The sequence below is a fragment of the Salvelinus sp. IW2-2015 genome, unplaced genomic scaffold (assembly GCF_002910315.2).
Source record: "Salvelinus sp. IW2-2015 unplaced genomic scaffold, ASM291031v2 Un_scaffold2136, whole genome shotgun sequence".
NCBI lineage: Eukaryota > Metazoa > Chordata > Actinopteri > Salmoniformes > Salmonidae > Salvelinus > Salvelinus sp. IW2-2015.
The window spans coordinates 90,814-113,098 of NW_019943470.1; the positions used below are offsets into that span (position 1 = coordinate 90,814).

Sequence of the window (22,285 nt, forward strand, 5' to 3'; positions counted from 1 at the left end):
CGTTTGAACATGGGGTCTGGAGTTTAACGAATCATACAGAAGCTTATGGAGTAGGCTGCACCTGTAGACATGACTTTTTCTCGTCTGTCTCTTGTGTCCTGTCCTGTCCTGTAGGTGACATGTTTGGTGGTTCTCAGACTGGCGCTGATGCAGACCTGCTCTCCACCCGGCTGCCCTCAGAGCCACGCCACGCTACCATGCCCCTGGCACACAGCCAACACTCGCCCGTCCGCTACCCCACCTACCCCAGCCAGTGATCCCAGGGGTGCATTGCAGACCCCTAGCCTCCTCCACCATACCCCTACTCTGTACCCGAACACTCCTCCCATTCTCCTTTCTCTGCAGTGCTCACCTCGACTCCACGCCCCCTCATCTACCCTCCAGCCAATCAGGTTGGGGTGGGGTCATAGGACCTCCCCTAAAGCTGGTAGCTCTGTGAAGCAGGACATGACAGCGCCTCTGGTCTTCTCTTCAAAGGCTGGTTACCTGAAGGAACTTCAACCCCCAGAATCCCTCACTGTGGGGTCAAGTGCATTGTGTGAGCCGGCAGTGGCATGTTGCCTCTTAGTGAGCTGACATTGTGGCATGGTGCATCTCTCTCTGCTCTGCTGTGGGCGTGGAGGAGGAACAGGAGGAGGAGGGGTGTGAGCTATAAGGATGTGATTTAGTGGGTGTCCTCTCTTCTAACCCCTGTGAAATCGTGTTTTTTTTCTGACGGGATTCACCTCAACCCCCTTCGCGAAAGACCTCTACTTGTACCTCATGCCAGCTCTTAGCAAAGTTCAATGTTACGGGCTCAGGACGTCCCCATATAGCTCTTATTGGTGGTCAGAACAGAAGGACCTCTTCCTACCATCCAGCTCCAGCATGATAATGATTGTGGCGCTCGCTCCAACCCATAACCTCAATCTGACAGACACGTATGTAAGACAACCGTTTCCTCCCAAGAACTGGCCTTGGCTTCCAACTCTGTGTGTGTGTGGGTGGAAGAGAGACTGTCCCTGGACTATCAGCCAACCAAACACCTGGTCTAATTCCACAGAGAAACAATGGACCACTTGTCTTTCATCTTTCTTTAAAAAAACTTCTTTTTTTTAAACTTGTAGCAGACATAACAACCTGACTTTGCCTTGTATTCTGTTCTGTGTGATAAAGAAAATAGACATAGATTTTTCTGGGAGGGAGGGAGGGAGGGAGGGCCACATGCCTCTGAAGTCATGACTTCGTTTGTTGTTTTCTCTTGGTTTCCTGCCATTGGGTTGTGAAGACATCCAAGGCTGTTCATAATGGTAGTGGAACCCTGTCCTCTGTGTGTGTACTGCATGAATGGAATACACAGTTACTGACATATGGCCACTTTAAAACCAATGTTAAGAGAGAATTTAGACATGGTAAATAATGTAAATGTCACAAAGATGTAGCCACTCCCTCGAACCTCATCATTGTTGTGGAGGCCCTTGGTCTGAGGGAGACACCACGGACTGTGTCATAGTGTGGCTCCTCATTGAGTTTCCTGTCAGGCATAAGAGCATAATGAACTAGTGAAGTTGTGATAATCATTATTAATGTCCCGTGTTTGTAGTTTCACAGACTTTCTGGTGTGTGGGGTGGGTTACCGCCTGACCAAAATGGCTCTTGACATGTTTGCACTTGAAGATTATTATTATTATTATTTTTAAATGTGTTTTGATAAATCAGGAGGCATTGCTCTTAATTTGGTTCATGTGAGGGATAAGCACAGATCTAGGGCGGGTCCATAAGTTACCTGCCTCAGAGGACCCTCACATGGAGTCCTTTTATTTTAGGGCTGTAGCCTAGATACTGCTGGTGGGTTAGTAAGTAGATGACTGTTGCACAAAGAGAGAAAAACATGTATTTATAGCAGTAAAGTACAGTATAAAACCTGCCCTCTACAGAGTTCTTACATAAGATTGGGTTTATAACTAATAATGCTAATTATTTAAACCCATCTCAACATTAGAGTATTTGATTGACTATGAACTAAGATTTTCCAACTGTGTATTCATTTGTGACACTTGGATATAACCCAGCAAATGCACCCTGTAGTGAGATTATATCTATATATATATACACACACACACGTTTTAATGACTTCAACCTAAGTGTATGTAAACTTCCGACAATATACAGTTGAAGTCGGAAGTTTACATACACTTAGGTTGGAGTCATTAATACTTGTTTTCAACCACTCCACAAATTTCTTGTTAACAAAATATAGTTTTGGCAAGGCGGTTAGGACATCTACTTTGTGCATGACACAGGTCATTTTTCCAACAATTGTTTACAGACAGATTATTTCACTTATAATTCACTGTATCACAATTCCAGTGGGTCAGAAGTTTACATACACTAAGTTGACTGTGCCTTTCAAACAGCTTGGAAAATTCCAGAAGAGGATGTCATGGCTTTAGAAGCTTCTGGTAGGCTAATTGACATAATTTGAGTCAATTGGAGGTGTACATGTGGATGTGTTTCAAGGCCTACCTTCAAACTCAGTGCCTCTTTGCTTGACATCATGGGAAAATCTAAAGAAATCAGCCAAGACCTCAGAAAAAAAATTGTAGACCTCAGAAAAAAAATTGTAGACCTCCACAAGTCTGGTTCATCCTTAGGAGCAATTTCCAAACGCTTGAAGGTACCACTATTGTACAAACAATAGTACGCAAGTATAAACACCATGGGACCACGCASCCGTCATACTGCTCAGGAAGGAGACGTGTTCTGTCTCCTAGAGATCAAATCAAAGTTTATTTGTCACGTGCGCCGAATACAACAGGTGTAGACCTTACAGTGAAATGCTTACTTACCTTTTTTTTGCTTACTCACCTTTTTTTCGCACTAACCAATAGTGCGAAAAAAAGGTGTGTGTGTGTGTGTAGGTAAGTAAAGAAATAAAACAACAGTAAAAAGACATTTGAAAATAACAGTAGCAAGGCTTGATTGACTATGAACTAAGATTTTCCAACAGACACCGGTTAGTCAGGCATATTGAGGTAGTATGTACATGTAGGTATGGTTAAAGTGACTATGCATATATGATGAACAGAGAGTAGCAGTAGCGTAAAAAGAGGGGTTGGCGGGTGGTGGGACACAATGCAGATAGCCCGGTTAGCCAATGTGCGGGAGCACTGGTTGGTCGGGCCAATTGAGGTAGTATGTACATGAATGTATAGTTAAAGTGACTATGCATATAAGATAAACAGAGAGTAGCAGCAGCGTAAAAGAGGGGGCACACAATGCAAATAGTCCGGGTAACCATTTGGTTACCTGTTCAGGAGTCTTATTGGCACTCCGGTACCGCTTGCCGGGGTCTTTGACAATTTTCAGGGCCTTCCTCTGACACTGCCTGGTGTAGAGGTCCTGGATGGCAGGCCGCTTTGTCCCAGTGATGTACTGGGCCATACGCACTACCCTCTGAAGTGCCTTGCAATTGCCGTACCAGGCAGTGCTGCAACCGGTCTGGATTCTCTCGATGTTGCAGCTTTAGAACGTTTTGAGGATCTCAGGACCCATGCCAAATCCTTTTAGTTTCCTGAGGGGGAATAGGCTTTGTTGTGCCCTCTTCATGACTGTCTTGGTGTGTTTGGACCATTCTAGTTTGTTGTTGATGTGGACACCAAAGAATTTGAAGTTCTCAACCTGCTCCACAACAGCCCCGTCGATGAGAATGGGGACATGCTCGGTGCTCCATTTCCTGTAGTCCACAATCATCTCTTAGTCTTGGTTATGTTGAGGGATAGGTTGTTATTCTGGCACCACCCGGCCAGGTCTCTGACCTTCTCCCTATAGGCTGTCTTGATGTTGTCGGTGATCAGGCCTACCACTGTTGTGTCGTCAGCAAACTTAATGATGGTGTTGGAGTCGTGCCTGGCCATGCAGTTGTGGGTGAACAGGGAGTACAGGAGGGGACTGAGCACGCACCCCTGGGGAGCTCCAGTGTTGAGGATCAGCGTGGCAGATGTGTTGCTACCTACCCTCACCACCTGGGGGCGGCCCGTCAGGAAGTCCAGGATCCAGTTGCAGAGGGAGGTGTTTAGTCCCAGGTTCCTTAGCTTAGTGATGAGCTTTGAGGGTACTATGGTGTTGAACGCTGAGCTGTAGTCAATGAATAGCATTCTCACAAAGGTGTTCCTTTTGTCCAGGTGGGAAAGGGCAGTGTGGAGTGCAATAGAGATTGTATCATCTGTAGATCTGTTTGGGCGGTATGCAAATTGGAGTGGGTCTAGGGTTTCTGGGATAATGGTGTTGATGTGAGCCATTACCAAATCAATCCCAGAACAACAGTAAAGGACCTTGTGAAGATACTGGAGGAAACAGGTACAAAAGTATCTATATCCACAGTAAAACGAGTCCTATATCAACATAACCTGAAAGGCCACTCAGCAAGGAAGAAGCCACTGCTCCAAACCGGCATAAAAAAGCCAGACTACGGTTTGCAACTGCACATGGGGACAAAGATCGTACTTTCTGGAGAAATGTCCTCTGGTCTGATGAAACAAAAATAGAACTGTGTGGCCATAATGACCATCGTTATGTTTGGAGGAAAAAGGGGGATGCTTGCAAGCTGAAGAACACCATCTCAACCGTGAAGCACGGGGGTGGCAGCAATGAGTTGTGGGGGTGCTTTGCTGCAGGAGGGACTGGTGCACTTCACAAGATAGATGGCATCATGAGGCAGGAACATTATGTGGATATATTGAAGCAACATCGCAAGACATCAGTCAGGAAGTTAAAGCTTGGTCGCAAATGGGTCTTCCAAATGGACAATGACCCCAAGCATACTTCCAAAGTTGTGGCAAAATGGCTTAAGGACAACAAAGTCAAGGTATTGGAGTGGCCATCACAAAACCCTGACCTCAATCCTATAGAAAATGTGTGGGCAGAACTGAAAAAGCGTGTGCGAGCAAGGAGGCCTACAAACCTGATTCAGTTACACCAGCTCTGTCAGGAGGAATGGTCCAAAATTCATCCAATTTATTGTGGGAAGCTTGTTGAAGGCTACCAGAAACATTTGACCCAATTTAAACAATTTAAAGGCAATGCTACCAAATACTAATTGAGTGTATGTAAACTTCTGACCCACTGGGAATGTGATGAAAGAAATGAAAGCTGAAATAAATCATTCTATTTACTATTATTCTGACATTTCACATTCTTAAAATAAAGTGGTGATCCCAACTGACSTAAAACAGGGAATTTTAACTTGGATTAAATGTCAGGAATTGTGAAAAACTGAGTTTAAATGTATTTGGCTAAGGTGTATGTAAACTTCCGACTTCAACTGTTATATATATATATATATATCACACACACAGTATATCACCACTGTTAAAGTTATTGTACGTGAAGCTTATAAAATTAGGTAATTTTCGAATCTCATTGACAAGGATGTTTTGGTAGGGATGGTGTGTAATGTTATTTATTTGAGTTGGCCAGAGGGGGACAGCCTGATGTCTAATGCTACTTATTAAATGCTGGAATCCAATAAAACACACATTTACAGTTTCTGTATTATTTATCTCATATTAACATAAAGGGCTAAGCTTTTTGTTGAACATTCATCTTTACCCTATGTATTGTGTGATTGTGTACATACATGAGTTGTTGTTGCTGCCCTCTTGGGCTCTTGTATATACAGTACAACTATTTATTTCACATCATGTAGTCTCTAGATGTGTGTGTGTGTGAGAGCGTGTGATGTGTATGTTCTGTGACAGGGATTATTTGGGGGACGTTTCTTTGAAATGCATGCACTCAACACATTTTTATACTGTGTAACGATGGCAAGATTGAAATGTTGTGGATTTGTTTGTCCAGCTATGTGGGTGAAGATTTTTTAGAGACGATTACTTGGCACAGGGAAATAAAGATCAAAGATTCACCTGATCATGGGGTCATCTAAGTGATTTTACTGATTGGATGAAAGAGAGATGTTACCATGGGGATGATGTATGGAGGGGGTTAGGATTGAWACAAATCTTCTGGAACGGGAGGAGTCTTCATACTCCCTCCATGGGTCCTAAAGTATCAAGTTTCATTCCACTTAGTCCCCTTTACCTCCTCTCCTTACAACTCTTTTGCCTTAGACTTTGTGTATGTTTCCATCGCTGCTCTTTCTCTTGGTTCTCTTTTTTATTGTCGATGTCTGGTGAAAACCCACTCTCCAAAACAAGCGTTTCAGGAAATTGAAAAGATGATCATATTTTCCCGTGAACAAACATAAAATTATGAAACCTCAGAAGGATTCATTTGTCCTAGAGTCATGAAATGTTCAGAGTACATTGAGGTGAGTTAGTGCTTTCAATAAAATAATAGTTTTAAAAAATTGGGCAAAACATTTAGTTTGGTTTTCATCAGACAGCAAGCGACATCATAGAAAGTGCTTTTTTCATAACAMATCTATGGGCCAAATCCCTCCTGGATAAGAATTGCAATAGGACTGGATATCTCATGATGGATTGAAGATCTGTTTTTTGTGATGGTGAAAATATTGTTTTATTACAATGTTTGTAAATAATTTCACAGACGCGTTGGATCACTCCTTAGTTTTGTGGTTGATACTGGGTTGATTCCACAGAAATCACAACGTGCGTGTTGTTTAACATCAATACCACGACGTAGCAGGCACACAAATGCAAACTTAACCTCAAATGTCACATACAATTTACTTGCATGTTTGTATATTAAACAGCACAACTACATTTTACAACTGCTAATGGACTAGATTGTGGGCCAAGCCAACTGTCTACAAATAATCCATTTCACCAGGATTCTTGAAAAATATAAAACATATTTTGCTATCTTTGTTTGCCAGTTGTCCAGAATAGTCTGGTTTAGGTTTAGTAACCTATTTTTGCTGGTGAGGAATGACTTGGACAAGCTGAGGTACCCTAATTTCAACCTCCAAACATGTTCCTCCTCCATGTTAATACATCGGCTAAATGTGTGTTCAGAGAGTTTGTTAAGAGTTTAATTCTTCAAAGCACATTTCAGACATTTATTTCAGACATTCGCCACAATGTGTGATTCCTCAGTCAAACCATTCACAGCATCAGAGCACTTAAAAGACGACCACCCGGAGAAGAAAGACAGGCTGTCCTCTATACAAGCCATTACTTTACAGTCACTTTGAGAGCAACTCTTCATGTCAAACTATTGGTATATATTCATTGTACTATTCCTGGTATCTCTTTAGTTTTGTTTGCACTTAATGGAGGACTTCTAAACCCAACCTCCTCTCCTCTTCAAAAAGAAAGGAGGACCAAGGCACTTTTCATATAATGAATTAAAATGCTTTAATTTGTTTGCATGTTCAATGGAAACAAAGTTAAAAACCCCTTTCCATCAGGGTGTCTCCCAGCTAGGGCTGTGTTACTTTTGTCTGAGAGCACAGAGAAAACAACGCTTTAACCTTCTCATCAATCTGGAAGCTACAGCCCCACACAGTCCCTATAACATTGGGAATAGTGCTTAAATTGATCTTGAAATTWAAATATTATTACAATAAATTGTTATCTGTCTCGTAACATACTTTGCTCTGTCTCTGTGCTCAGTGCATTTCCCACCTCAAATGTCACATACATTTGTGTATGTGAGGCGTGAGGCACGTGGTGGGATTTTGGGAGGCCGCACTAAACAGGACATATTAGGACTATAGTTTTGTGTGGGCTCAGCGCCTGGGACCCTGATGTAGGTCTGCTATGAGCATGTCGCCATTGAAACCCCTGTTGCATGAATTCCTTTAACAAAATGCCATGTGTGTCCTGTAATGTTTGTGGTATTAACATTTTGCAGTTTTTCAATAAAAAATGAATAAAAAAATACACTGTAAAGAATGGTTGTGGCTTATTTGTCCTGCCTCAGCACATTATCATTCCAATGTAGGCATATCACCTTTCGCACATTGAAATCTATATTTTTTTTTACCAAAGCTATATGGGCCTTTCAATAATAAAACAAAAATAATTGGGGAAAACATGCTAAACAGAAAGTGCAAAAAATAGAAAACCTTTTAATTTTTTTAAATTAATTAAATATATATATATATATTATGAGCACACTTATGCTTAGATTCAATCAGATCAAGCCTTAACCAGTGATAGCCGACACAGAGCTGGCRTTTTGGCTGTGTCAGAGGTAAGTTAGAGAGCTGTCAAGTCAGTGAGCGGCTACTTGTGTGGTCATCGTCACGAAGACACAGCTGTCCTACTCGCGTTAGAAGTTCAGAACGAGAAACTGTAGGCTATACAGAAATAATGACATTCAAACTGAAAATCATTAAACAAAATAATACGGATTTATATCAGCCTAATGGAGATGTAAGCCTAGATTACACATTCCAGTGTTCGAAAATGTAAGGCTGCATGGTACTATTATTAATGCGACATCCAATGGTAATGTCCGCGATAGGTATAACGCCAGGAGCTGTTTGATGATTTGACATCTCCAATGCTGTTAAACCGACATTGCCTAAATAAAAATAAAACTGCTCTGCAGTTGTCAGAACTGATTGAATCTAGCCCTAAACACATGTTTTTAGTGTCGTGCAGCAGCTGGATGCATCTCGGTTGAACACGCTTCAGKGGTTAAAGTGAGGATAGATGCCTATTCTGGCCAGTTCAGGCCCAATAGCGTAGAAACAGGAAGAGGCCTGTAAGGTTGAAAAAAGCGGTTGTGACTCCATGGAAGTGACTTTTTGTAGCAGGTTAGAATAACATTTTAGCTAGCCCTAACCCAGTGGTTCCCAAACTTTTTATAGTCCCGTACCACTTCAAAACATTCAACCTCCAGCTGCGTACCCCCTCTAGCACAAGGGTTAGCACACTCTCAAATGTTGTTTTTTTGCCATCATTGTCAGCCTGCCACATACACACACTATACGATACATTTATTAAACATAAGAATGAGTGTGAGTTTTTGTCACAACCCGGCTCGTGGTTAGTTAGGACCAGGGCACAAATAATAATATAATAATAATCAATAATTCCGCTCTTTATGTAACCATCTTACATATAAAACCTTATTTGTTCATCGGAAATTGTGAATAACTCACCACAGGTTAATGAGAAGGGTGTGCTTGAAAGGATGCACATAACTCTGCAGTGTTGGGTTGTATTGGAGAGAGTCTAAGTCTTAAATCATTTCCCACACACAGTCTGTGCCTATATTTTGTTTTCATGCTAGTGCGGGCCGAGAATCCACTCTCACATAGGTACGTGGTTGCAAAGGGAATCAGTGTCTTAACAGCGCGATTTGCCAAGGCAGGATACTCTGACCGCAGCCCAATTCAGAAATCTGGCAGTGGTTTCTGATTAAATTACATTTTCACAGAACCGCTTGTTACAATTTCAATGAGGCTCTCTTGTTCAAATATCGGTAAGTGGACTGGAGGCAGGGCATGAAAGGGATAACGAATCCAGTTGTTTGAGTCATCTGTTTCGGGAAAGTACCTGCGTAATTGCGGACCTAACTCACTCAGGTGCTTCGCTATATCACCTTTTACAATGTCCGTAAGCTTGAGTTCATTTGCACACAAGAAATCATACAATGATGGAAAGACCTGTGTGTTGCAGACAGAGAAGAGCTCCAACCTCTTAATCATAGCCTTAATTTTGTCCCGCACATTGAATATAGTTGCGGAGAGTCCCTGTAATCCTAGATTCAGATCATTCAGGCGAGATGCAAGCGGTCATCATGCAAGCGGTCAGACAAGTGAAAATTATGGTCAGTAAAGAAAACTTTAAGCTTGTCTCTCAATTTAAAAAAATCTTGTCAATACTTTACCCCTTGATAACCAGCGCACTTCTGTATGTTGTAAAAGCGTTACATGGTCGCTGCCCATATCATTGCATATTGCAGAAAATACATGAGAGTTCAGGGGCCTTGCTTTAACAAAGTTAACCATTTTCACTGTAGTGTCCAAAACGTATTTCAAGCTGTCAGGCATTCTCTTTGCAGCAAGAGCCTCTTGGTTGATGCTTCAGTGTACACAAGTGGCATCGGGAGCAACTGCTTGCACGTGCGTTATCACTCCACTATGTCTCCCTGTCATGGCTTATGCGCCATCAGTACAGATACCAACACATATTGACCATCAGAGTCCATTTGATGTCACAAAGCTGTCCAGTACTTTAAAATATCCTCTACTGTTGTCCTGTTGTTGTTGTTTCCAGTGGTTTGCAGAAGAGGATGTCTTCCTTAATTGACCCCCCATAAACGTAACGGACATATACCAGGAGCTGTGCCAGGCCCGCCACGTCTGTTGACTCATCCAGCTGTAACGCATAGAATTCACTGGCTTGAATGCGAAGCAGTAATTGTTTCAAAACATCTACAGCCATGTCACTGATGCGTCGTGAAACAGTGTTGTTTGATGAAGACATTGTCTGTATCGTTTTTTTTTGGCCTTTGCCCCCAGCATTGTCCCAGCCATATCCGCGGCAGCAGGAAGAATTAAGTCCTCCACAATAGTATGTGGCTTGCCTGTCCTAGTAACTCTGTAGCTCACCATATAAGATGCTTCTAGCTGCTTCTTATTAATGGTATCTTGCTTTTATACATGTCTTGCTACTCGAAAGTCATCTTAATTCTCGCTCAAAAAACTACCATGGCTTATTTTTCAAATTGGCATGTTTTGTTTCTAAATGTCTGCGCAAGAGTGAAGGTTTCATCGAGTTGTGAGATAGTGCTTTTGTACATATAAACACACTGTGGCTGAGGAAAGGCACTTCTCCCAATATAAGTGAACCCCAAATCATATTTGCGCCTCTTCGATGGTCCAACGTCCCTGTCTGTTGTTCAGTGCTTTCCCGGGTAAGGGGGCAGTAGCTCTTCGGCTGCATCAGATTCACAACTGTCAGTGTCCATGCTAGCTGGGCTAACAACAAATGTAGAATTACTGATGCTAGCATTGGATGTGTTCGTGGAAGCAGAACAACTTGTCATCGACAGGTGCAGGTGTAGTACTGCTGGTAGTAGCAGTACTAGTAGTATGTGTCTCTATGTGTCTCTCTGGACATGGGCCTTACTTTTTTTAACCATTTATCAATTTTCGAGCAAACAGATTGAGCAGCAGCTATGTTTGGCTACATACGCACCGTTAATGGAATTCCCCACGAGAGAGTAACGGYTAATGTGATCGGRTGTTAATTATTTGACTAGGCTACATGTATTTGACATTGTGTTGTTATTTCACTGAACACTAGATAGTTTCATTTTATTTTTTGCAGTGAAACGAGGCTACTCAGGCGGGGGAAAAAACTCACTCAAATGTATAGCCCCTCTGGAAAATAGAAATGGACTGTTTGAAAATGTGAAGAAACATTTTTTACATTTTAAAAAATGTATTTAAATGTGAATCACATTTTTCTTGGACGTACCCTCGGCGGCATTGCATGTACCCCTGGGGGGATGCGTACCCCGGTTTGGGAAAACCTGCCCTTACACATTACAAGAGCTTCTCTTTAAAGATGATAAGTCTGTCTTTGTATACAATATTGACACCTAGTGGTGCAATAGAGCCTAGGTCCCTGATCATAGACCACAGTATCAGACTGGGTTGTTAATCTGGTATCAATGCCACAACCAGAACATTACCTAGTGTTTTATAATGGCGTGCCTTTACTTACTAGATCTACGTACTATTACATTAATAGCAAAAGTAAATCAATAGAGTCATTAAATTACCACAATTAGCTTTTTATCCTTGAATTTGCATGGGATTGTGCTCCAGTACACAGGACTACTATTTATGTGTGTGCACCTGATATGTAAATGTAAATATGAATGAGAATAGGGGCTGTATTTTATCTCATTGTAGAGAGAGTTGACAGTGAAGAAGCAGTCAGTCAACCAGCACCTACAGACAGACAGAGAGAGAGAGCGGGAGGGTGGAAAACAAGAGGAGAGTCTTATACACAGTCACGTACATATAAAGACAGGGACACAGTCAGTCAGTTTTTTACAGAGAGAAAGAGAGTCATTGGTGATATGAAAATCCATATAATTATCACGATATTACTTACATTTTAACAGCACCACCGTCTTGCTGGTATTTGTTGTATTCTCCATATTTGCCACAAGCGACAATTATGGTAACTACTATGCCAAGTATTCCTGAAAGAGATTAGGAACATTTTCATTGAATTGCCCCACACAATCTAGTGAATCTATATAAAATATCTGGATGAGCAGTGACAGAGCGGCTAAGTTGCAATAGATAGTATAGATAATAGTATAGATAATAGATAGTGTAGTATACAGTATATACATATGAGATAAGTAATGTGAGATGTAAACATTCTTAAAGTGGCGTTATTAAAGTGACTAGTGGTCCATTTACTAAAGTGGCCAATGATATCAAGTCTGTAGGTAGGCAGCCGCCTCTCTGTGCTAGTGATGGCTGTTTAACAGTCTAATGGCCTTGAGATAGAAGCTGTTTTTCAATCTCTCTGTCCCAGCTTTGATTCACCTGTACTGACCTCGCCTTCTGGATGGAAGCGGGTGAACAGGCAGTGTCTCGGGTGGTTATTGTCCTTGATGATCTTTTTTGCCTTCCTGTGACATCAGGTGTTGTAGGTGTCCTGGAGGGCAGGTAGTTTGCCCCCAGTGATSCGTTGTGCAGACCGCACCACCCTCTAGAAAGCCCTGCGGTTGAGGGCGGTGCAGTTGCCATACCAGGCGGTGATACAGCCCGTCAGGTTGCTCTCGATTGTGCACCTGTTAAAAGTTAGTAGTGACAAGCCACATTTTCTCAGCCTCCTCAGTTTCAAGAGGCGCTGTTGCRCCTTCTTCACCACACTGTCTGTGCGCTTGCACATAGATACTCGTCACTATATCTCTGTGCATTCAAATTGCCATCAATAAAATGCAATTGTGTTYGTTGTCTGTAGCTTATGCCTACCCATACCATAACCCCACCGCCACCATGGGGCACCTCTTTCCCCTCTGTTCAGCAACCAACGCCATACACGTGGTCTGCGGTTGTGAGGCCGGTTGGAAATTCTCTTGAACGACGTACAAAAATGAACATTAAATTCTCTGGCAACAGCTCTGGTGGACATTCCTACAGTCAGCATGCCAATTGCACACTCCCTCAAACTTGAGACATCTGCGGCATTGTGTCTTGTGACAAAACTGCACATTTTAGAGTGGCCTTTTATTGTCCCCTGCACAAGGTGTACCTGTGTAATGATCATGCTGTTTAATCAGCTTCATGCTGTTTAATCATGCCACACCTGTCAGGTGGATGGATATTCTTGGCTAATGAGTAATGCTCACTTACAGGGATGTAAACACAATTGTGCACAAAATTTGAGAGAAATAAGCTTTTTGTGCATATGGAACATTTCTGGAATGTTTTATTTCAGCTCATGAAACATGGGACCAACACTTTACATGTTGAGTTTATATTTTTGTTCAGTGTAGTTACGGCCATGAGCTGGAGGGGTCTCTGGATCTCTTCAGCTTTCATCGGTTTAAGGTACACTACATATACATAGACAAACATTGGCATAGAATGGCCTTACTGAAGAGCTCAGTGGCTTTTAACGTGGCACCGTCATAGGATGCCACCTTTCTAACAAGTCAGTTCGTCAAAATTCTTCCCTGCTAGAGCTGTTATTGTGAAGTGGAAACGTGTAGGAGCAACAACGGCTCAGCCGCAAAGTGGTGGGCCACGCAAGCTCACAGAGAAGTGGTAGGCCACACAAGCTCACAGAGAAGTGGTAGGCCACAAAAGCCCACAGAGAAGTGGTAGGCCACACAAGCTCACAGAGAAGTGGTAGGCCACTCAAGCTCACCGAACGGGACAGCCGAGTGCTGTGCTCGGTTGCAACACTCACTACTGAGTGCCAAACTGCCTCTGGAAGGCCCAACAGCACAATAACTGTTCGTCGGGAGCATCATGAAATGTGTTTCCATGGCCGAGCAGACACACACAAGCCTAAGATCACCATGTGCAATGCCAAGTGTCGACAGGAGTGGTGTAAAGTTTGCTGCCATTGGACTCTGGAGCAGTGAAACGTGATGAATGAGTGATGAGTCACTCTTCACTATCTGGCAGTTTGACAGACGAATCTGGGTTTGGCGGATGCCAGGAGAACGTTACCTGCCCGAATGCATAGTGCCAACTGTAAAGTTTGGTGCAGGACTAATAATTGTCTGGGGCTTTTATTCATGGTTCGGGCTAGGCCCCTTAGTTCCAGTGAAGGGAAATCAGCATACAATGACATTCTAGACAATTCTGTGCTTCCAACTTTGTGGAAACAGTTTGGGGATGGCCCTTTCCTGTTTCAGCATGACAATGCCCCCGTGCACAAAGTGAGGTCCATACAGAAATAGTTTGTTGAGATTGGTGTCGAAGAACTTGACTGGCCTGCACAGAGCCCTGACCTCAACCCCATCGAACACCTTTGGGATGGATTGGAACGCCGAATGCGAGCAAGGCCTAATTGCGCAACATCAGTGCTCAACCTCACTAATCTTCTTGTGGCTGAATGGAAGCAAGTCCCTGCAACAATGTTCCAACATCTAGAGGAAAGCATTCCCAGAAGAGTGGCTGTAATAGCAGCAAATGGGTGACCAACTCCATATTATTGCCCATGATTTTGGAATGAGATGTTCGATGAGCAGGTGTCCACATCATTTTGTTCATGTTAGTGTATAAGTGAATTTTTCCCAATATTTTTGGTCCCCTAAAATGTGGGGACTATGTACAAAAAGTGCTGTAATTTCTAAACCTGATACGGGTGAAAATAGCCTCAAATTAAAGCTGAGTCTGCACTTTAACCTCATAATCATTGTATAATTTCAAAAGTGCTGGAACAACAACAAAAATGGTCACTGTCCCAATACTTTTTGAGCTCACCGTATTTGCATATGTTATGGTCTTGTGAAGGCTGGCTGGATTCTGGCAAGGAGGATGTTCTTTTATCTCATTATGTCTACAGATTCTCCCTTCTCCCTGGTTTTGTTTTTACTGAAATGTTGATGCTGGAGACTGTTATCAGAAGTAACTATGTAAACTATAATTTATAGTGTAGCTGTTATTAAGAAATGCATTGCCATTAATTGGAAGGTTGTTAATCCTCCCACAATGTCACAATGGATGGCAGGAATGTCAAGTTATGTCTCACTAGACTTGATTTATTACAAGATTAAGAGTATACTGGGCAACTTTCATAAGGTCTGGATGCCTTATATGGAATACAGTATGACAAAAGGAGTGTTTTTTGGTATTTCTTTCAAACCTTTCCCTTGGGAAAAAAAGGTGGAAAGGAAGTTGTGTTGGTGAGAGAGTTGAGTTATTGACTAGACTGGTGGGGGTCGGGCGTGCAGGTGGCTCGGGCTGTCTGGGCTGTCTGGCTGAAATGTGATATAGAGGATGTCTTGATAAAGTCAAGTATTTGTACTTTATTTGTAAGAGTTGTTCATTTGTTAGTCTATTGGTTAAAGGTGCGACACAATATTGATTATTGAAATATCATTGATCTAGTTCAGTCTTATCAATCACTTAAACATATCATCTCTCCCCTAGCTAAAAGACAATGGGTCATATTAGATTGTGTAGAAATGCAGGAAATTAGCTTTAGATGCCAAAAAAGGCAGACCCCAGGGCAGGTTATGTTCCCCCACTTCTAAAAAAAAAAGTTGTGCCCCTGTGTAAATTTTATATTTCTGTATTTCATTTTCAAAACATTTGCAAAATGTTCTAAAAACATATATGTTTTACTTTGTCATTATTTGGTATTGTGTGTAGAGGGGTGAGAACAAATATATATTTAATCCATTTTGAATTCAGGTGGTAACACAACAAAATGTGGAATAAGTCAAGGGGTATAAATACTTTCTGAATGCCAACTTGGGAGAATGACGATCGGCAAAAGACAGCTAATCAGTATCAGAAGTAAAAATACAGACTGGCCTGCTACTGTACCTTTCTATAATCTGTCCAGAGTAGTCCCACAACTGATCCAAATGGAATGAAACATTTAAATACCAGGGCTTTTGCGTCATTATTCAAAAACATGGTCTGTGCAGTTTACAGCCTACAGTAAAATTGTACTCACTTGTAATCTGAAAACTCTGAAAACTCTAAAAAATGAAAACAATAATGCTAGTCTAGGTAGGATATTTTTTATTATCCATAAACAAGGTTAATAGGGCACCTTTTTGAGATGCTTGTCTTCACTGTTCTTGCATACGCAATGACACGCAAATACATTATTTACACAAATGACACAATCCCAAAACATTTTTTTTTGTAACAATTCAATTCACATCCCTGCAAATATAGTTATGTTATGATAAGGTACCATCTACTTGACTAATATAGGCTTAACGTTATCTCAGGTATCCCATAGGCTAGGAGGCTATATACTGYAGGTCTGTTCTGCAAAAACGTAACAGATGGACTACAAAAGGACATTCTCTTTCAGAGGATTTTTGATGACAATCAAAGAAACGGAAAGGCACCACTTGACAGTTGATCACTCCATCTTACCCTCATGCACAATGGTGAGTGATCGATCGGATAGCCAAACCTATCTGATTCTTTTCAGAGACGGGGATGAAAACTATTTGAACCTAATTGATATGTTGCGTATTTGCCTGGGACTGTGCACATCAAAAGTGAATAGGCATGGAAGGTGCGTCAAAAAATACAATAAAATGCACAACAAAAAAGTGAAATAAACAGCACAACATTGAAAAGTTAAAAAAAATTGTATTATGAGCACAGTAAGCTTATGAGCAAACCTGGAACACATTTTTATTTTTGTGATTACGCTTTAATTTATGCTTATGTTTGCCTGTAGTGGTATGTTAAAAACCTACATACTARATATTGTGCTTCTGTGGTAATAAAATGGAAGAAGTGGTATTAGTAGTAAAAGGTTTAACCGTGTTAGTCAGGGACTGGCCTCAGCTGGATGCATCGCCCTTGAAGAAGTTACAGTGGTTGCCGTGGAGACAGATTCTTTCTCTGGCCGAGTTAAAGACCAATAGCGTAGAAACAGGAAGAGGCCTGTAGGTTGTAATAAGCATTTTGACTGAATTACAAGATGATAGTCTGTCTTTCTATACAACAGTGACTCACAGTAGTGTAATAGAACATGCTGTAGGTCCCTGACCATAGACCACGTTATTTGACTGGGTTGTTAATCTGGTATCAATGCCACAACCAGGACATTACCTACAGTGTTTTATAAAGGCATGCTTTTATATAGACCGATGTAAATATGTTTTCCATGCCCCTAGATCTATGTACTATTACATTAACATCAGTTAAATTACCATGCTGATTTTTATCATTGACTTTGCATCGGATTGTGCTCCCGCACAAATTGACTACTGTGTTTGTATGGGTGCATGTGTGTTTACCTGATGTGAATGAGAATAAGGGCTGTTTCTTATCTCACCATGGAGAGAGTTGACAGTGCAGAAGATGTAGTAGGCTGTCTCCTTCAGGGGGCCAAACTGGAAGAGCAGGACCCCCCAGGAGACCCCCAGGAGCCAGGCCAGACCCAGCAGACTGAGTACTGTCCCCCTGCTCATACTTCTCTCCCTCAGGACAGGACTCTGACGGTGGGCCCTCACCACCTTCACTGTCACAGACCCAAAGCACAGCACGTTCACCACGAATGTCAGCACAAAGTACGAGAAGGACACCGTGGTCAGAGCAGAGTCAGTCAGCCAGCACCTACAGACGGACAGACGGACAGACAGGAGAGAGGGAGAGGGAGAGGGAGAGAGAGAGAGAGAGAGAGAGAGAGAGAGAGAGAGAGAGAGAGAGAGAGAGAGAGAGAGCCGAGCCACAGTCACGTACATATAAAGACAGGGACACAGTCAGTCAGTTTTTTACAGAGAGAAAGGGAGTCATTGGTGATATGAAAATCCATATAATTATCACGATATTACTTACATTTTAACAGCACCACCATCTTGCTGGTATTTGTTGTATTCTCCATATTTGCCACAAGCGACAATTATGGTAACTACTATGCCAGGTATTCCTGAAAGAGATTAGGAACATTTTCATTGAATTGCCCCAGTTGAGTCAAACACCAAGAGACAGCGTAGATACTTTAAATACATTAATGAAAGCTGAAGAGATCCAGAGATCCCACCAGCTCAGAGCGGATCAAGCTGGACAATACCATGTGCAGCTGAGTGAAACTGTTTCACTTCTCACTGATCATGCCTAGTCTAATCATACTTGTCTTCACCGTTGAATTACTGCACTCACCCCATCCTACCAGGCCCAGTTTGAGGAGGTATCTGTTGACGTGGATGCTGAAGACCCGGATGATGAGCAGGTAGAGGTGGAAGCCTTCCAGGGAGAACCAGGTGAGGGTGCACAGCAGGGAGTAGTGGGTGGCTGCTGCCATAGCAACACACAGGCCGTGGACACCAAGAGAGGCCAGGCTGCCGTTGATGAGGAAGGTCAGGTTGAGGCACAACAACGCTGCGCACAGGTGGATGTGGATGCACAGGGAATCATCAGATTTACCCCTTCTGGAGGAAGGGAAGTTATAATTCAATTGATTGTCAAAATCAACAATATAGCAAATCTCATTGTTATGGCAGTTCCTATCTAGGTTCCTTCTACTAACTCTTTGGGGTCAGGTTACTGTAAAAGCACTATATGACAACTGCTGATGTAAAAAGGGTACTTTGAATCTCAAAACTTGTTTTTCCAATGAGGATGTTCTGTCTGAGAGGCATTGTGTGTGGTGGCTAGTGGTTTGCATGTCGTGGACATAAGTATTAGTTTTGTCGGTAGACTCTGACCTGAGGTGGATGAGGAGAGTCAGACACAGGAAACAGAGGGATATTCCACAGCCCACCCTGGACAACAACGTCAGCAACCACACAGAGGAGGAGCTCAGATTGTCACTAGAGACACTGCCCGGAGACTGCCGTCAACACACACACACAGTGGCTAGGTCACACTTTGATTGAGTGTTCAATGTTGGGCTTAAATTAGTCCGTATCGTGGTATAGCACGATTGAAATGTAAAGGTCATTTCAGATTGATCGGACATGTAAGTCGCTTAACGTGAATGGAGTCTCCGCGAACACGGGAACATTGCACTTAAATTTAAATCGCGCTATACCGCAGATCTTCCGCAGTACGATTTGAGTCAAGCCCTTAATCAATTGGTCGAAAGAATGTTAGTTAGGKCACAACAAATTATTTCTCACCATAAGCACAGCGAAGAATGAAAGGTGGTTACAAGAGCACACTGTTTCATTTTCATTTTTCTTAGTGAGACATCCAAAGGAATTCCAATGTGCAACTTTACCTGTGAATCAAAGACACACAGTAAAATATTTCCAACATATACTTTTGTTGTGTATAGTGCTTCATAAAACTTTTTTGTTKAGTTAATAAGTAACACTACCATTTTCACCATCCCAGAATACACACGCTAGTGATTTGTTTTCCTATCAGAGAGAATAGAACCTGATTAGTCCCCTTCACCTATTCCAATCCACACCATATCATAAACATGAATTTTTGGAGCTGTCAAGCAATTGATAGATTGCAGACAGGTGAAAGAACAAAAATATTATAAATAAAAAAATAAAAAAAGAGAGTTTGACGGTTGATTATGATGTAAATATGCACTGCTCACTAACCAGTGATGCATTCTGGAAGCGGAACGTGATATTAATATAGTTACTGAGGCCTGAGATGTCCTCTCCCACATTGACGGATACCACTCGTCTGTTTAGGAGGTCAGTGTTGTTCTCCACCACCTAGTAGGGATCAGAAGAGAGGATATATATATATATATATATATTATAATGTCAGAGAGGACTACAATTTTCCTCAGAACCAAATACTTTAAAGGATATACGTTTCTATAGTCACTGGGCATGATATTTGAGTCATAACAACAAGCAACAACATATTTCTCAGTAAACTTGTTCTCTTTTATTTGACGTTAAGTCAACAGGTTGTATTGTAGTGTATTTTGAGCATAGTGTGACTGGTAGCTAGCATAGTAGCATGACAATGGATAGTGGTAGAGCAGGCAGACATTTGCATTGTAACTTTACATAGATGACAAGAGATACAAGTGGTTGTTGGGTCTTTCCAGGAAACTGTCAACATGCTCAAATAGAGCTACTTTCCATAACAGGCTGTCACGATGCAGTTTGCTTAAGGGATTTATTCAAATGTGCACTCCATCAGTGTATGTTTGTACCAATGTGTTGTCACTACATGATTCACATACTGGAGTAAAATGAGAAAGTACCACAGATGTTTTTCTGTGCTTTTGTTAAAATGAGGATGTCCTGAAACTTTCAAAGCAGAAATACTTTCCCATTGCTCCTCAAAAATGCAGTGTATGATATACCATTTTGTAGCTCTGAGTCTCTACTTTTTACCAATGTAAAAAACCCAATTTCAAATTTTGCTACATAAAACCGAATTCAGGTGGTGAGTCACATATTTCTACATGTGTTATGAGGGCAGGTCTGTTTCATTAGTTATCTCTGAGATGTATTTGCTACTGTTGTTTTACCGGGAACAGGCTGTCATTCTCAAACCAAAATACTCCCAGGTTAACATCCTCTTTCGTGTCTCTCATAGCATCATTCAAAGCCTCAGTAGGAATCTCCAACCAAATGTCATCCATCTTCTCCAACTTGGCCTGGTGGAGATGGAGAAAGAGTTATAAATGTGGTGACTGGCGATATCCACATTTTGCTTTTGACCTCTCTCTCTCTTTCCATGTCTCCATTTCGTTGATGCTCACATTATTGGTGGAGGGTAGAGACATTCTAAATATGAGCAAATTGTTCTTCTTATGTGATGTCACTGAGCCTTTGAGGCTCTCAAGGGTCACTTTCTGAGGTCCCTGCTTGGTAATGTTGTAAAATGTGCTGTTGTAGGGAAACAAAAAAATCACAGTTCTGAATAATCCAGCCAAAAAAGAACCCATGAAAATATGTTTAGTTGTCAGTCAAACATTGACATAGCTCAAATTACATTACAAATACATTTCAGTCAGGGCCGGCCCTAGGCATAAGTGACATAAGCTTGAAAATAAAGGAGAGTCGCACACTCTAGGAGCTCAGATGCAAAAATKTAATTACCAACGTTTCGACAGCAAAGCTGTCTTCATCAGGGTATAATAGGATAGGATTATACCCTGATGAAGACAGCTTTGCTGTCGAAACGTTGGTAATTAAATTTTTGCATCTGAGCTCCTAGAGTGTGCGGCTCTCCTTTATTTTTAAGTTTTCTACTCCGCTAGCCAGCACCTCGCCTAAATAGGTGTGTGTTTCTTTTTCTTCTAGATAAGTGACATAAGCAACACAATTTTGCTTATAGCCCCCAAAGGGCCAGGGCCGGCCCTGATTTCAGTTCAAATTATAAGTGGACTCACTTTTTTATGGAATGCAAGTCCTGGACATTCTTTACTGTTTCTTCATTTCCTTTACATTTTCTGATCAATACATCAACAGAGGTCAGTTCGTTATTTGTTAAAGTCTGTCTAATGTCTTCAGAATCACATTCTCTCACAATGTATGGGGTGTTGGTTGTGACTTTATTTGTAATTATATTAGTAGTTGTCTGACTAGTAGTGGACTGATTGGTCCATTGAGCCACACATTTCAGTTGAGGCATTTCTTTGCAGTCATCAATATTTTGCTGCGTGATGTTGATGGTGCAGTCTGTAAGTAGAGAACAGAGTCCAGGGTATTGGTCAAATCAACTTACACTGAGTAAAAACCACATGCTTTATTATGGTTAATGACAATAGAAGGCTAGATAATCTACACGTGATACCTCTTGGCAAATGGGTCATGTTTGTTTCCTACATTTGAGAATAACCTGAATTATTTTTATTATTATACCTTTATTTCAACAAGGAGCACAGACTGAGACCAAGGTCTCTTTTACAGCTGGGCCCTGCATATACATGTTACACATACAGTTTAGGTACAATGATTAAGAAATTACACAAGACAAACAAAACGATCACAGATAACACAACAAAAAAAAGCAGCAGATTATTACATTTACACAGGTTATTCCCCTAACAGCACAATAACTTGCATTACCCAAAACAGTTACAAGCAATATAAAAATAAAAATCCTCCAATAAATATTTAAAATGGGCAAGGGGGACAAGAGTCTCAAGTTTAAGTTTAGTCTGCAGGCTATTCCATAGGCAAGGAGCGTAACAGGAAAAGGCAGCCATACCCAACTCTGTGGAAATCGCATGGGCCTCAAGTGTAATCCATG

At 41.7% G+C, this 22,285-nt stretch overlaps 2 protein-coding genes and 1 long non-coding RNA gene across 4 annotated transcripts in view; 1 reads left to right on the forward strand and 2 right to left on the reverse strand.

Annotated features, from left to right (window-relative positions):
* Positions 1–5,907, forward strand: part of LOC112073065 (docking protein 4-like) — a 71,803-nt gene extending 65,896 nt beyond the window's left edge. The window contains exon 9 of the mRNA XM_024140429.2: positions 115–5,907. Within this exon, the coding sequence (XP_023996197.2) occupies positions 115–257 (143 nt within the window). The 3' untranslated portion in view covers positions 258–5,907. The remainder of the gene's footprint in view (positions 1–114) is intronic.
* Positions 5,908–16,157: 10,250 nt separating this feature from the next.
* LOC112073066 (adhesion G protein-coupled receptor G3-like) lies at positions 16,158–19,352 on the reverse strand. Its single transcript, XM_024140430.2, has 6 exons — positions 19,225–19,352; positions 18,811–18,935; positions 18,266–18,534; positions 17,942–18,032; positions 17,439–17,719; positions 16,158–17,044 (listed from the first exon to the last, which is right to left on the reverse strand). The coding sequence occupies exons 1-6, from the start codon at positions 19,225–19,227 to the stop codon at positions 16,929–16,931; spliced, it is 885 nt and encodes a 294-aa protein (XP_023996198.1). The 5' UTR covers positions 19,228–19,352; the 3' UTR covers positions 16,158–16,928.
* A 320-nt stretch (positions 19,353–19,672) lies between these two features.
* Positions 19,673–21,831, reverse strand: LOC139025013 (uncharacterized). 2 transcript variants are annotated; one of them, XR_011476437.1, is made up of 4 exons: positions 21,423–21,831; positions 20,790–20,916; positions 20,556–20,684; positions 19,673–19,782 (listed from the first exon to the last, which is right to left on the reverse strand). It is a non-coding gene; the product is annotated as an uncharacterized lncRNA (long non-coding RNA). The 2 variants fall into 2 exon arrangements; XR_011476436.1 differs by having other exon boundaries at positions 19,673–20,684.
* Between the last annotated feature and the right edge of the window lie 454 nt (positions 21,832–22,285).

Bases quoted from the DNA above. Each gene is read 5' to 3' on its own strand.
- LOC112073066 (XM_024140430.2), bottom strand. The intron at 17,720-17,941 runs GTAAGTAATATC...GTCCGTCTGTAG, and splicing joins GATGGTGGTGCTGTTAAAAT to GTGCTGGCTGACTGACTCTG. The intron at 17,045-17,438 runs GTGAGATAAGAA...TACAACCTACAG, and splicing joins CACTGTCAACTCTCTCCATG to GCCTCTTCCTGTTTCTACGC.